This window comes from Mesoplodon bidens (assembly GCF_964165515.1).
Source record: "Mesoplodon bidens genome assembly, chromosome: 10".
Taxonomy (NCBI): Eukaryota; Metazoa; Chordata; class Mammalia; order Artiodactyla; family Ziphiidae; genus Mesoplodon; species Mesoplodon bidens.
Window position 1 is genome coordinate 46,754,225 of NC_138172.1, and position 12,742 is coordinate 46,766,966.

A 12,742-nucleotide genomic window follows, 5' to 3' on the forward strand; every position below is an offset into this window, starting at 1 on the left:
CTGACTTCTTTTTTAAGACACTAATAGAAATTACTTTCGGAAAATATTCTTTTAAAACATAGCTTATCCAACTTGCCAGTTTTCTTATTTCTGACATCACCAAAAAATTATTTCAACAAACTAACTTTTTATCAGTTTGCAAAATAAAATGGTATTTAAATTATCAACCTTTATAAAGTAAACCCTAAATATGTAAACAGGTTGTTATAAATGCCCTGACTCATTTTATGTCTCAGTATATTTATTTCAAGCTTCTCTTAAAATTTAAAGAAAAATGAAGCTATAAAAGGAAAAGTCATAGAAAACTTAATTTTATTTCTCTTATTTTTGTAGATGTCCATGGCGACATTGAAAATGAATTCCTTATTTTCACCAGATATATGAGAAGATCCATTTTAAACAGTCGAAGTATTTTTTCTTCTGTTGGACCAGCATGGCAGGATTCAAGCGAGGGTATGATGGGAAGATTGCTGGATTGTATGATCTGGATAAAACCTTGGGTCGAGGTCATTTTGCAGTGGTTAAACTTGCCAGGCATGTCTTTACAGGTGAAAAAGTGGCAGTAAAAGTTATTGACAAGACAAAGCTGGACACTCTAGCCACTGGTCATCTTTTCCAAGAAGTGAGATGCATGAAACTAGTGCAGCATCCCAACATTGTACGCCTTTATGAAGTTATTGACACCCAGACCAAACTATATCTTATTCTAGAACTTGGGGATGGAGGAGACATGTTCGATTACATAATGAAGCACGAGGAGGGACTTAATGAAGACTTGGCCAAGAAGTACTTTGCTCAGATAGTTCATGCCATATCTTATTGCCATAAACTCCATGTGGTTCACAGAGACTTAAAACCCGAGAACGTGGTCTTCTTTGAAAAACAGGGTCTTGTAAAGTTGACAGACTTTGGTTTCAGCAACAAGTTTCAACCAGGGAAGAAGCTCACTACAAGCTGTGGATCTCTTGCATATTCTGCACCAGAAATTCTGCTTGGTGATGAGTATGATGCACCTGCAGTAGGTAGGTAACCTTCCAGTATTTGCCCTCTTGAATTCTCCTGGCTAGAGCGTAGTTGGTCAAATCTGTTGTTGTTGGTATCAAAATAATTTCTAAGAGAATTTCTGTTAAATGGGTCGTAGTTAACAGATTGGGTTTCACGAATGCCATGTTTCTCTAAAGCTGGCAATGAGTTTATTTTACCTTTTAGATGGCTAATGTCTAAAGTATATTTGTCAGCACAAAGGAAAATGAGTAAGTTGCTAAGGTAACCTCTCATCTGCCCGTTTTATTTTTTTTTAAGGTCTGAGTACTTTTCCTATCTTGTGAGATACTTCTAGTCATCTCCTTCCTGTGAACACTTTTTAACAGTCATGAGACCCATATTAGACAGATACTGTGAATATGACAGTGCAGTGTGAAGACCTGGGGCATTGGAATCATTTATTGTGACCTTGAACAGTGTACTTGACCTCTCTCTGCTTCATTTCCTCATCCATAAAATAGAATTAGATCAGATACAGGTATCGTATGTTATCTTGTTTACTTTTCACAGTGACCTGTGTGGTGATTATTGTCCATCTCATTGTACAGAATAGGAAATTGATATACAGAGTGCCTGCTGTGTGGTGGATTCCAGAAGAGTGGTAGCATTTGGCATTCCCACTGACCCTCTCCCTTCACTCCAACACATTTTCATGCTCTCACTCACTTGTCATGAGTTATTTAGTTGTGGTAGAAGGGTTTATTGCTTTTCAGTTTGTGTCAACTTTGTCCCCTTGAGTTCATATCTGTTTTGAAGGTCATTTAGGAATTTACTTTCAATTTTTAAGGATTTGTTAATCTGAAGGTGTGGTCAGCTTTTAAAAATTTAGGTTTAGTCTTGGAAAAATATGCCCTAATATTACATGCACACGATATCAGACTTCATAGATATGAGCCTTCCATTTGCATTCTGATCATTTAAAATGCAGGTTATAGACGATTAAAGACACACATTGAAGAGTGCTGATCTTACACTGAATACTCTGTACACCAAGACATTGTTTTTCATGTTAGACTATGTGTTCTGGAAAAGAAAGGGTTAAAAATGGTTTCTGCACACTACAGATAACCAGGCTTCACTAAAGTCTTTCATCAGAATATTTGAGGCAGAGATTTTTGATTAGTGGAGAGGCTCTAATCTGAAAATGAGGCCCAGAATATGCAGAAGAGGAAACATAAATGTCTCAACATGAAAAGGATGTTCAACCTCACTAGTAGTCGGGGAAAGGCAAATTAAAACCACAATAAGATATTTTCTTACTTTTCACATTGAGAAAAACTAAAGTCGGACAAAACCAAGTGTAGATAAGACTATAGGACATCAGGACCTCTTGTACTTTGTGAAAGTTAAAGTAAAGTTAAAGATGTACACATCCTGAGACCCAGCAGTTCTGCTTCCTGTGTACACAAGAGATTTTCAAAGAATGTTTTTAGCAGCATTGACTATTCATCAGCAGGAGAATAAATTGTTCATTATTCATGTGGTGAAACTATAGCTTGGTGAAAATTAATAAACTATGTCAGCATGGCTGGAGTTCATAAACTTGTTTAAGTGAAAAAATGAGTGCAGAATACATACAGTATTATAACATTCATATGAAAGTTTAAAACATACAGAGCAGTATGATATATTGTTTAAGGGTGCACGCACATGCAGTAAAGTATGAAGAACACAATGAGATCAAAATAGTTATTTCTAAGGGGCAGGCATATCTAGAGGGTTTCAAATGTATTGGCGATGTTTATTTCCTAAGTTGAGTAGTGAATATGCAGGTGTTCATTGTAATATTCTTTTTTCTCCCCTTATATCATAAATATTGCATAATAGAACTTTAAACAAGTTTTTAAAAAGGAAAAGAAAATCGTTTAGAAGGATAATCACCAGTCTGATAAATGGTTAACTTACGTTGGTACAGTAGAATTGGGTGGAGTTCATTTTCTTTATTTGTATTTATTTCAATACATTTTGTGTAATTGTGTGATTGAATTTACTACAGAATTGCTTTAAAAAACAAATGGAAAGTTATCTCTCTGTTAATGTAGTATTAGTTTATTATGCCAAAATCCGTGATTTTTCACAGATATTTAGCAAAGTTAGTTGGGAATAAATATTAGAATCTGTCATTTAATTAAATTATCAGATGTTACTAAATAAAACAACTTCGGTTCAATTTTATAGGTAAGTTTTTTTTTGAGTACACTGGTCCTCAACATTGAAACTTAGTTCAGAAATTGTGTATTTTATTATTTTCAAAGAATCAGATTTTGATTTTATTTAACTATACTGTTTGGTTTCTATATCATTACTTTTTCTTTCATTTTTATTAATTCTTTGTAGGACCTTTGAGTTTTCTTTTTGTTTTGTTTTTTCTTTTTTAGTGTCTTGAATTAAAAGCTTTTTTCCCTTATTGTCCTGATTTCTAACAAAATATTTACATCTAAGGCTGTATGTTGCCTTCTCCCTCCACCTCTGGTAACATCCCAGGGGTTTCACTCTGCAGTCATTGTTGTTCATTGCTAAACTTTATCTTCTCTGCTTTGTTTCTTGTTTAGTTTTTTTGTTTTTTAAAAATTCAGAGTGGATACATTTATTTTTCCTTTTAACCATTTGGTTTTAACTTCTAATTTTAGTACATTACAGTCAATAGATATGCCTGATTGGTTTCTGCTTTGGGAATATTTTTAGATTTTCTGTGTGGTTTAATACATAGTAATTTTGGTTATTATTCCCTGTATGATTAAAATTTTTGGTACATACAGAGTTTTTGTACACAATTAAGATTGTTAATTATGTGATTTGTTTCTTTGTGTCATTATGTTTTTATTCTAATCTGTTATTTTCTGAGAGAATTATGCTAGTCTCCTACTTTTATCTGTGAATTTTGTATTTTAATCAGTTTTTGCTTAGTACATGTTATTTTCAAGCTGTGTTAGGTATATAAAAGTTTATATAATTTATTTTACATGGTGGGCTATAGCTTTTAGCAATGTGAAGCTGCACTTATTTGCCTTAGATCCTATTCATCATTTTGTTTTAGATTTATCTTTCTTAAATAATATGTAGCTGGATTTTGTGTCTATAATCTGTGAGTCAGACTTTTAATAGATGAATTTAATCCATTCATATTTGTTTTGACTGGAATGTTTGGACTTATTTGTGCTGTCTTATTTTGTGTTTTTCATTTGCCTTATTTCATTATTACCTTTTTTCCATATTTTGTTGGGTTATTCAAGTTTTCTTTGCTCCTCCTTCAGTGGTTTGCAAGATGTGCAATCCGTTTCTTTGTATTAGTGTCTACTCTTAATGTCTGGAGTTAATTGATATTTGTATCATTCCCTCTACCATACAAACAACTATAGTTTGCTTTCACTTTCCTTTGAGTAAAAGATTTTTTATTTGCTTTTATTTATTTATAAAAAATATTTAATTTTGGACTTAATTTTACTAATTTCTTGGTTTACCACTGAGTCTTCACCTTTCTATCTTTCACTTAGATTATTTTTGTTTTGTTTGTAATTCTTTAGAGATGATTTGTGAGAAGTTTGCCAAGTCTTTGTCTAAAAATGTCATCACATTTGAATGGTACTTTGGCTGGGTATAGAAATACATATTGAGAATCATTTTCTTCCCAACTTTGAAGATATTTTCCTGTCCCCTTTTGCTTCTAAAGTTGCCAGGGTGAAGTCTGATGTGAATTTAATTTGTTTTCTTTGTTGGGCTATACATTTCATTTATCCTGTGAAGCGTAGCTTCACACTTCTGGAAATGCTCCATTAAATGATTTTTCTTGGGTATTAATTCTTCTGTTTGATGCACTTGGTACCTCTCTCATGCTGCCCACGTTTCCTAGGTGCTTGGGGAATGTTAGTTGTGTGTTTATCTCTTTTTTGAGATCCCTTAATAGTCTGTCTGTGAATATAATGTCTGAGTAGCCTCCAGTGGATGTGGGAGAGGAGCAGAGTGTGGCCTGGTGTCTGGTCTTATCATCTGACAGACTGTTAGTACACCTCTGCCCCTGGTGCCCACAGTCACTCCTCCCACCTAGAACAAATACCTGCTTGTTCATGCTTGGTGAGTTATGGGGTGAGAGAAATTGATTCATCCTTCTAATGGTTGTCTTGGTGCAATTTCTTCCTGTTTCCAGACTGTGTCTTCTACAAAGGAGCACCACAGATGCTCCTACCAGCTGGTTTCCTCTTTCAGTCTGATCCCATGTGCCATATACCTTTGCGATCAGATCTAGGGATTTGGGGGGAGACGGAGAGCTACATCTTCCTCAGTGAGCTGTTGATTCCATTTGCCTCTGTTGGCTTTCAAGAATGTATATTAAGTTGACTTCACCGAGTTAGAAAGGAAAGATAAAAAATGATCTCTGTGAAAAATCCTGGAATCTCTCATCACAGTCTTTGGAATTCCTGTGGTAGAGATTGCAGTGCAGCAGTGTACAGGGTGGAACACTCATTATCACTGCTAATTACATCAGTTTAGATGATGGAAGGTCAGGCAGGGGATGGACCTGTCCCTGCTGGAGTCATGCACACGTCATGATGTTGCTCTGGAGAGCTCAGGCTCTACTGAAACTGTTGGGGACCTTGCTGCTGGCCCTGTAGGGGGCCCTTGTAGTAAGCCTCCAGGTGAATTTCTGGGCAGGTGAGGGTTTCTTTTTTTCAAAGCAGTATTGGAAAAGACCTTACTCTGCTTTAAAAAACAAAACTAAAGTATGCTTTAAAGGTTTCTTCATTATAGAAACTCTAAAACGGGAAAACTGTTTCTTAGATCGTGGACAGAACTTTTCAGTTGTTGTAAAGCCCTGCAATTGTTCATGTCTTTCTACTTCACTAAATTTTTGAAGTTTATTTTCAAGTTAAAATGAACTAGATTTGGTATTGAAAACTTTGTCATATCACTTGAGATTCAGAGGCTTCCTGGGATGTTACAGCTCTGGAACTGAAAACCCCTGTATTAGATGCTTCCTAGTTTATAGACAAACTGTTTCAAAGTTGAAATATTCAGTCTCTTAGTTTATTATTTGCTAAATTAATATGCAGGAGATATCATTGAAAGCTAAATGATATAAAACATGGCTCTATATTAATACAGTGCAAAGATCTGGATTTAGACTCAGTGTGTATAAGCTTTTTGGGATGTAAACAGAAAATCTGTATACACTCTCTACAATTTGCAGTTTAGCATTTAATGGATATTATTCGTTTATGGAGTTATGAGAAGTGTCCTCATGCATATGAGTATGCAGCAAGCTAGAGTTCTTTTTATAAATCTGTTATTTTTCCTACATTAAAATATTACTCTTTGCTGGCTCTCAGTAAACTAGGAATAGAGGGGAACATTCTCAACTTCATAAAGAGCATCTACAAAAACCTATGGCTAACATCATACTTAATGGTGAAAGACTGAATGCTTTCATCCTAAGTTTGGAAACAAGGCAAGGATGTACGCTCACCACTCTTACTTGGCATAGTACTGAAAGGCATACAGATTGGAAAGGAGGAAATAACACTATATCTCAATCTGCAGATGACATGATTGCCTACGTTGAAAATCTCAAGGTATGTATCTACAGAAAAATTCCTAGAAACAGTAAGTGAATTCAGCAGGATCACAGGATATAAGATCAACACATAAAAATCAATTGCATCTGTACATATTAACAAACATCTGGAGACTGAAGTTAAAAACACAATAATATTTACAATCATGCGAAAGAAAATGTATACATCTAACAAAACATAACAAAATAATTTATGCTGAAAAATGCAAAATGCTAATGAAGGAAATCAGAGGAGATGTAAATGAATGGAGAGACAAATCATATTCATGAATTGGAACATAGTACAGATGTCACTTCTCCTCAAGTTGATCCATAGATTTAATGCAGTTCCTGTCAAAAGCCCTGCAAAGTTTTTGAAGACATAGACAACATTATTTTAAAATTTGTATGGAAAGGCCAAGGACCTAGAAGATCTAAAACAATTACGAAAAAGAATAACAAGAGAGGAATCACTACCACTCTGGAAAATAGTTTGGCAGTTTCTTATAAAAGTAAATATGTACTTCCCATACAACCCTGCAGTTGCACTCCTGGGTGTTTATTTTCACATGAAAACCTGTATGTGGATGTTCATAGCAGCTTTATTTGTGATAGCCCCAAACTGGAAACAAGCCAGATGTCCCTCAGTGAGTGAATGGTTAAACTGTGGTGCATCCTTGCCCTGGAATACTATGCAGCTATGCAGCAATAAAAAGGAACAAACTATTGCTACAACAACTTGGGTGGATGTTAAGAGAATTATGCTGAGTGAAAAAAGCCAATCTCAAAAGCTTATGTACTGCATAATTCCATTTATAACTCTCGAAATAGCACACTTGTAAAGATGGAGAACAGATTGGTGGTTGCCACGGGCTAGAGATGGTAGTGAGTGGTGTAGTTATAAAGGGATAGCATGAAGGAACCTTGTTGTGATGGAGCACTTCTGTATCTGTTGTCGTTACATGAATCTACACATGTAATAAAATTGCATGGAAGCTACATACAAATGAGTGCATGTAAAACAATGAAATCTGAATAAGCTCTGTGGACTGAACCAATGTCAGTTTCCTATATTGATATTGTGCTATAGTTAAGTAAGGTGTTGCCGCCGGGGAAACTGTGTGAAGAGTACATGGGACTTCCCTGTACTTTTTTTTTTTTTTTGGCGACTCTTGTGAATCTATAATTATATCAAGATAAAAAGTTAAAAAATACATATTATTCATTGCCTAGAAGACAAGTATTCCAATGTAGGGCTTCCCTGGTGGTACAGTGGTTAAGAATCCGCCTGCCAATGCAGGGAACACAGGTTTGATCCCTGGTCTGGGAAGATCCCGCATGCCATGGAGCAGCTAAGCCCGTGCACCACAACTACTGAACCTGCGCTCTAGAGCCTGTGAGCCACAGCTCCTGAGCCCGCATGCCACAACTACTGAAGCCTGTGCTCCTAGAGCCCGTGCTCCACAACAAGAGAAACCACCGCAATGAGAAGCCTGCGCACTGCAACGAAGAGTAGCCCCCGCTTGCCGCAACTAGAGAAAGCCCGTGGGCAGCAATGATGACCCAACACAGCCAAAAATAAAATAAATTAAAAAAACAAAAAAGTATTCCAATGTACATGTTTCTGAGATGTTCTGTAGGGGTTGTTTTTATTTTAACAGTAATGCCTGATGATGGTCTGGGAATGAAGGTCGCCATGATAGAAACACACTGCATTTTTTCAGTGTTCAGATGCATGCTAACAAATGTATTTTTATATTGTATTTTTAAAATAAAAACAATTGTAAAACTAGATAATCAGCCAAAAATTATCCTATGTCCACTGAGGTGAGAGCATTTAACCTTCACCATCTTAAAAGTATGTTCTTGCATTTATTTTAGAACAGTGATTCTTAGCTTTTTCTGGTTCAGTAATGCCTTAAGATCTGATGAAGTCTATAGATACATCTTAGAATTGTTTTCATTTAAAAAAAAATAAATTTATTTATTTATTTTTGGCTGCGTTGGGTCTTTGTTGCTGCCCATGGGCTCTCTCTAGTTGCGGTGAGCGGGGGCTGCTCTTCATTGTGGTGCGTGGGCTTCTCATTGCGGTGGCTTTTCTTGTGGAGCACAGGCTCTAGGCGCGTGGGCTTCAGTAGTTGTGGCATGTGGGCTCAGTAGTGTGGCTTGCGGGCTCTAGAGCGCAGGCTCAGTAGTTGTGGCGCACGGGCTTAGTTGCTCCGTGGCATGTGGGATCTTCCCGGACCCGGGCTTGAACCCGTGTCCCTGCATTGGCAGGCAGATTCCTAACCACTGATAAAGAAGATGTAGCACATATATACAATGGAATATTACTCAGCCATAAAAAGAAACGAAATTGAGTTATTTGTAGTGAGGTGGATGGACCTAGAGTCTGTCATACAGAGTGAAGTAAGTCAGAAGGAGAAAAAAACAAATACCTTATGCTAACACATGTATGTGGAATCTTAAAAAAAAAATGGTTCTGATGAACCTAGGGGCAGGACAGGAATAAAGACACAGATGTAGAGAATGGACTTGAGGACATGGGCCGGGGGAAGGGGAAGCTGGGATGAAGTGGGAGAGTGGCATTGACATATATACACTACCAAATGTAAAATAGACAGCTGGTGGGAAACAGCTGCATAGCACAGGGAAATCAGCTCAGTGCTTTGTGACCACCTAGAGGGGTGAGATAGGGAGAATGGGAGGGAGATGCAAGAGGGAGGAGATATGGGGATATATGTATATGTATAGCTGATTCACTTTGTTATACAGCAGAAACTAACACACCATTGTAAAGCAGTTATACTCCAGTAAAGATGTTAAAAAAATTTATATGCTAATTATATTTTGTATAATATTTGGGAAATCTTGGTGTATTTAAGCCAAGAGCTGAAGTTAAACTGGAGGCCACGTTTAATGCACTTATGGCAGACGTTCGTCACTTTGCTCTAGCCCTGTGATTTAAAAGGATTCCTCCTTCTTATACAGATAGTGCAACCTAACCTAAACTTTGTGATAGAGCTTTGAAATAATCCAAAGAGATGTAAGCAAATCGGAAATTTTCTCTTTGATTAACATAGATCTGCCATTATAGCTCAGACTATGAATTGATAATTCCTTGTTTTTATTTCAGATAAGCTGCTTGTGTACTTGCTTTTACAGTCCTTCCCAAGCTGCACCAACTCTCAGTGTGTACAGTTTCATTTTTCTCAGTTGTTTATTAGAGCCAGATGTCTTTGTAATGTTTCAGTATTTTCCGACTTGGACCTTTTCTTCCCAGAGTCAGAATCTAGCTAAATTTTATATTACTTATTCTTATACTATTTGTCATTTGGACATATGGTCCTGGTGAGTCCTAGATTAGAAGACCTTAGGCTTGTGTCAGAATATTAGGCCCAAGTGTGGAATTTGGGATTATATATATATATATTTTTTTTTTTTTGAGGATTCAGATGGCTTTTATTTTTATTTTTTTCTGTGTGACTTTTTTTTTTTACAACTTTATTGGAGTATAATTGCTTCACAATGGTGTATTAGTTTCTGCTTTATAACAAAGTGAATCAGTCATACATATACATCTGTTCCCACATCCCTTCCCTCTTGCGTCTCCCTCCCTCCCACCCTCCCTATCCCACCCCTCCAGTCGGTCACAAAGCACTGAGCTGATCTCCCTGTGCTATGCCTGTGCTTCCCACTAGCTATCTACCTTACGTTTGGTAGTGTATATATGTCCATGCCTCTCTCTCGCTTTGTCACAGCTTACCCTTCCCCCTCCCCATATCCTCAAGTCCATTCTCAAGTAGGTCTGTGTCTTTATATGTTTTTAAGGGATGATCTGAGCCTCTTCTATGCGTAGGTAAGGAAGTTTGGTCTGCTTTAAAGTAGCACCTTGTTTGTTTTATTTGCATCTGGGAGTGGGCATGACCTTGGAACACTTCTCTGGCCTGAGCACATCCTGCTGTAGGTGACGCTGCCATGTGAGTAACAGACCAAGTGCTGTTCATTGAGGTTTTCTCTTGTCCTTCTCAGCTTTGCAATCATCAACTGTTTGCTGTTCTACTGACCAAGGTGAAAACCAGGCTTGCTTCCATCCAGTCCCTCCCCTGCCTTCCCTCCCTCTCCTGAGCACGTGTTTATGGCATGCTTAGTCCATGCCAGGGGCCCAGGATACAGAACTGAGCAAGGCGGATCTGGTCTCTACAGTTCAGCGGAGGGATGATGTTACCTGTTATCTCCTAATTAATTGATCACTATCGTGCCAAGGGCTAAAGAGGAACTTTAGGCTTTATACACTTATGCTTGTTAAACCAGGCCCATACCCAGGCCCAGGGCAGAAACCTTGGAAAACTAAAATAGGAAACACAGAACCTGCTTGTGTAAGTGTGCCCAGTATGAGCTGCATAAGCCCCTAAGCCTGGGGCTTAGGCCTAGTCACACAGATAGCATTTGGTTGCTGAGAACTGAAAAACATATCCATAGAAGTGTGGTGCACACCTTCCACAACCCAGCTGCCAAATGCAGGGTCGTATGCTCTGACAAGTACCTTTTACAAAGTATGGTGCCATCACTTGTCATAAAACCAAAAGAAAAAATGAAAATCCTTCCTTAAACTTCCTGAAGTTTCACTTGCCTATGAGAAATGAAAATTATTTCAGAAATCACAATTAGAAATTGATCTGGCATGAACACTAAATAAAAGTACTTGATTTGGTATTAGTTCTGTCTTCACAATGTACTGCCTTTAAAATGTGAATGTTGTATAATCAAGTATTTGAGAAGCAGCTAGCAGTGCCTTGAGTAAAATCTTTTGGGTTTTATCAATAAGCTGTTACTGAATTTAATATTTGAGCATGAAGTGTTAGAGGTAGTATAATCTATAGGTACCCTATAAATGGGTTTTTCAGGCTGACTCAACCATTGATTTCTCAGTGAGACATCTGAAAAATATGATAGAAATGATATGCGTGTTTTTGATGTTTTCCCTGTTGCATTTTTAGCCACGGTACTTATTGTTCTCACTGTGTGATAAGGCTGAGATCAAATGAAATATGTGGTGACTCTATTTTGAAAAGTATAACTTACTGTACTAGTGGTATGGTAAGATTTAAATTGGTGGCTCTCAATTGATCGCCCATCAGTTTCACCTGGGGGAGATTTAAAAAGAAAAAATAAAGAAAACCTTGCCTGGGCAACCCTGCTAGAGATTGATTCTGATAGCCTTGGGTGAGGCCCACAACCAGAAGCTTTCATGAGATTCTGATATGCATCTAGCCTTCCCTACCGCTGATTCAGACCCATAGAATCAAATGTTTTTAGCCATTAGTGGAAAAAAGATTCCCAGTATTTTAATTCTAATGTTCTTTAGATCATAAGCGTTAGGGAAAAATTTTTTTTTAACTTTCAGGTTCAAAAGAGTGAGCGAGAATGTATATTCTTTTTGATGTTGAGAATTGAGTTTAAATTTCTCCCCTCCACGTCTCTCCACCTCCCGCCCCCCCATTTTTAGTCACATTCTGTGTTCATTTAGGGCTAAGTAAGTGAAAACCAAATTTCAGGTCCCTTGGAAATGTTTTCTGATGCCTCTCCAGTGCCTGGAACTTGAAGCTAAACAGCCGTCAGGGTCCCTTGTCCTGAGGGGCCCAGAGACTGTCCTGCCTGCTTCCTTTCCACTGGTCAGAAGGTTGCCTCATTGCCTCATTTAAAATCGTTTTCTTCATCCAGAAGGTTTATAGCACCTTTGCAGTTTTCTAAGGGCCCTGACTACTATTAACTAGACAGGGCTTTTGTTTTGTTTTAGGCGGACCTTAGTGCACCACTTACTCCCTCTAAAATCCTGTGGAAAGACAAACGTGTGCAGGGCTGGTAACTGCAGGTACTATTAGAATAAAAACCGGAAGTTACTATTCACCTGCTTTTCAAACTAGAGCCCAGCTCTGATCTGAGTCTTTGGGTATTGTGTCTGAGGAGGTAAGAGTTGGGCTGATACACACGAGTGCATGTATCTTAGGAAGCAGGTAAGAGAAGGGATTTTGGAAGCAGCTTTCCTTTCCTCTGTTGCGTGCTGCTGCCCTTCTCAGACACTGACCGTTCCGGGGAGAGGTGGCTTCTGGGGCTTGGGCCGAGGGCCGAGGGCCGAGGGCGAGTCGG

At 37.8% G+C, this 12,742-nt stretch overlaps 1 protein-coding gene across 4 annotated transcripts in view; it reads left to right on the plus strand.

Annotated features, from left to right (window-relative positions):
* SNRK (SNF related kinase) overlaps positions 1–12,742 on the plus strand; it is a 60,581-nt gene that overhangs the window by 18,256 nt on the left and 29,583 nt on the right. For 3 of the 4 annotated variants that reach the window (XM_081246953.1, XM_081246956.1, XM_081246955.1), the window contains 2 exons: positions 334–453; positions 549–1,022. In XM_081246953.1, the coding sequence (XP_081103079.1) occupies positions 334–453; positions 549–1,022 (594 nt within the window). Of the gene's footprint in view, positions 1–333; positions 1,023–12,742 lie in introns of all 4 variants that reach the window. The other variant, XM_081246954.1, reaches the window with a different exon arrangement.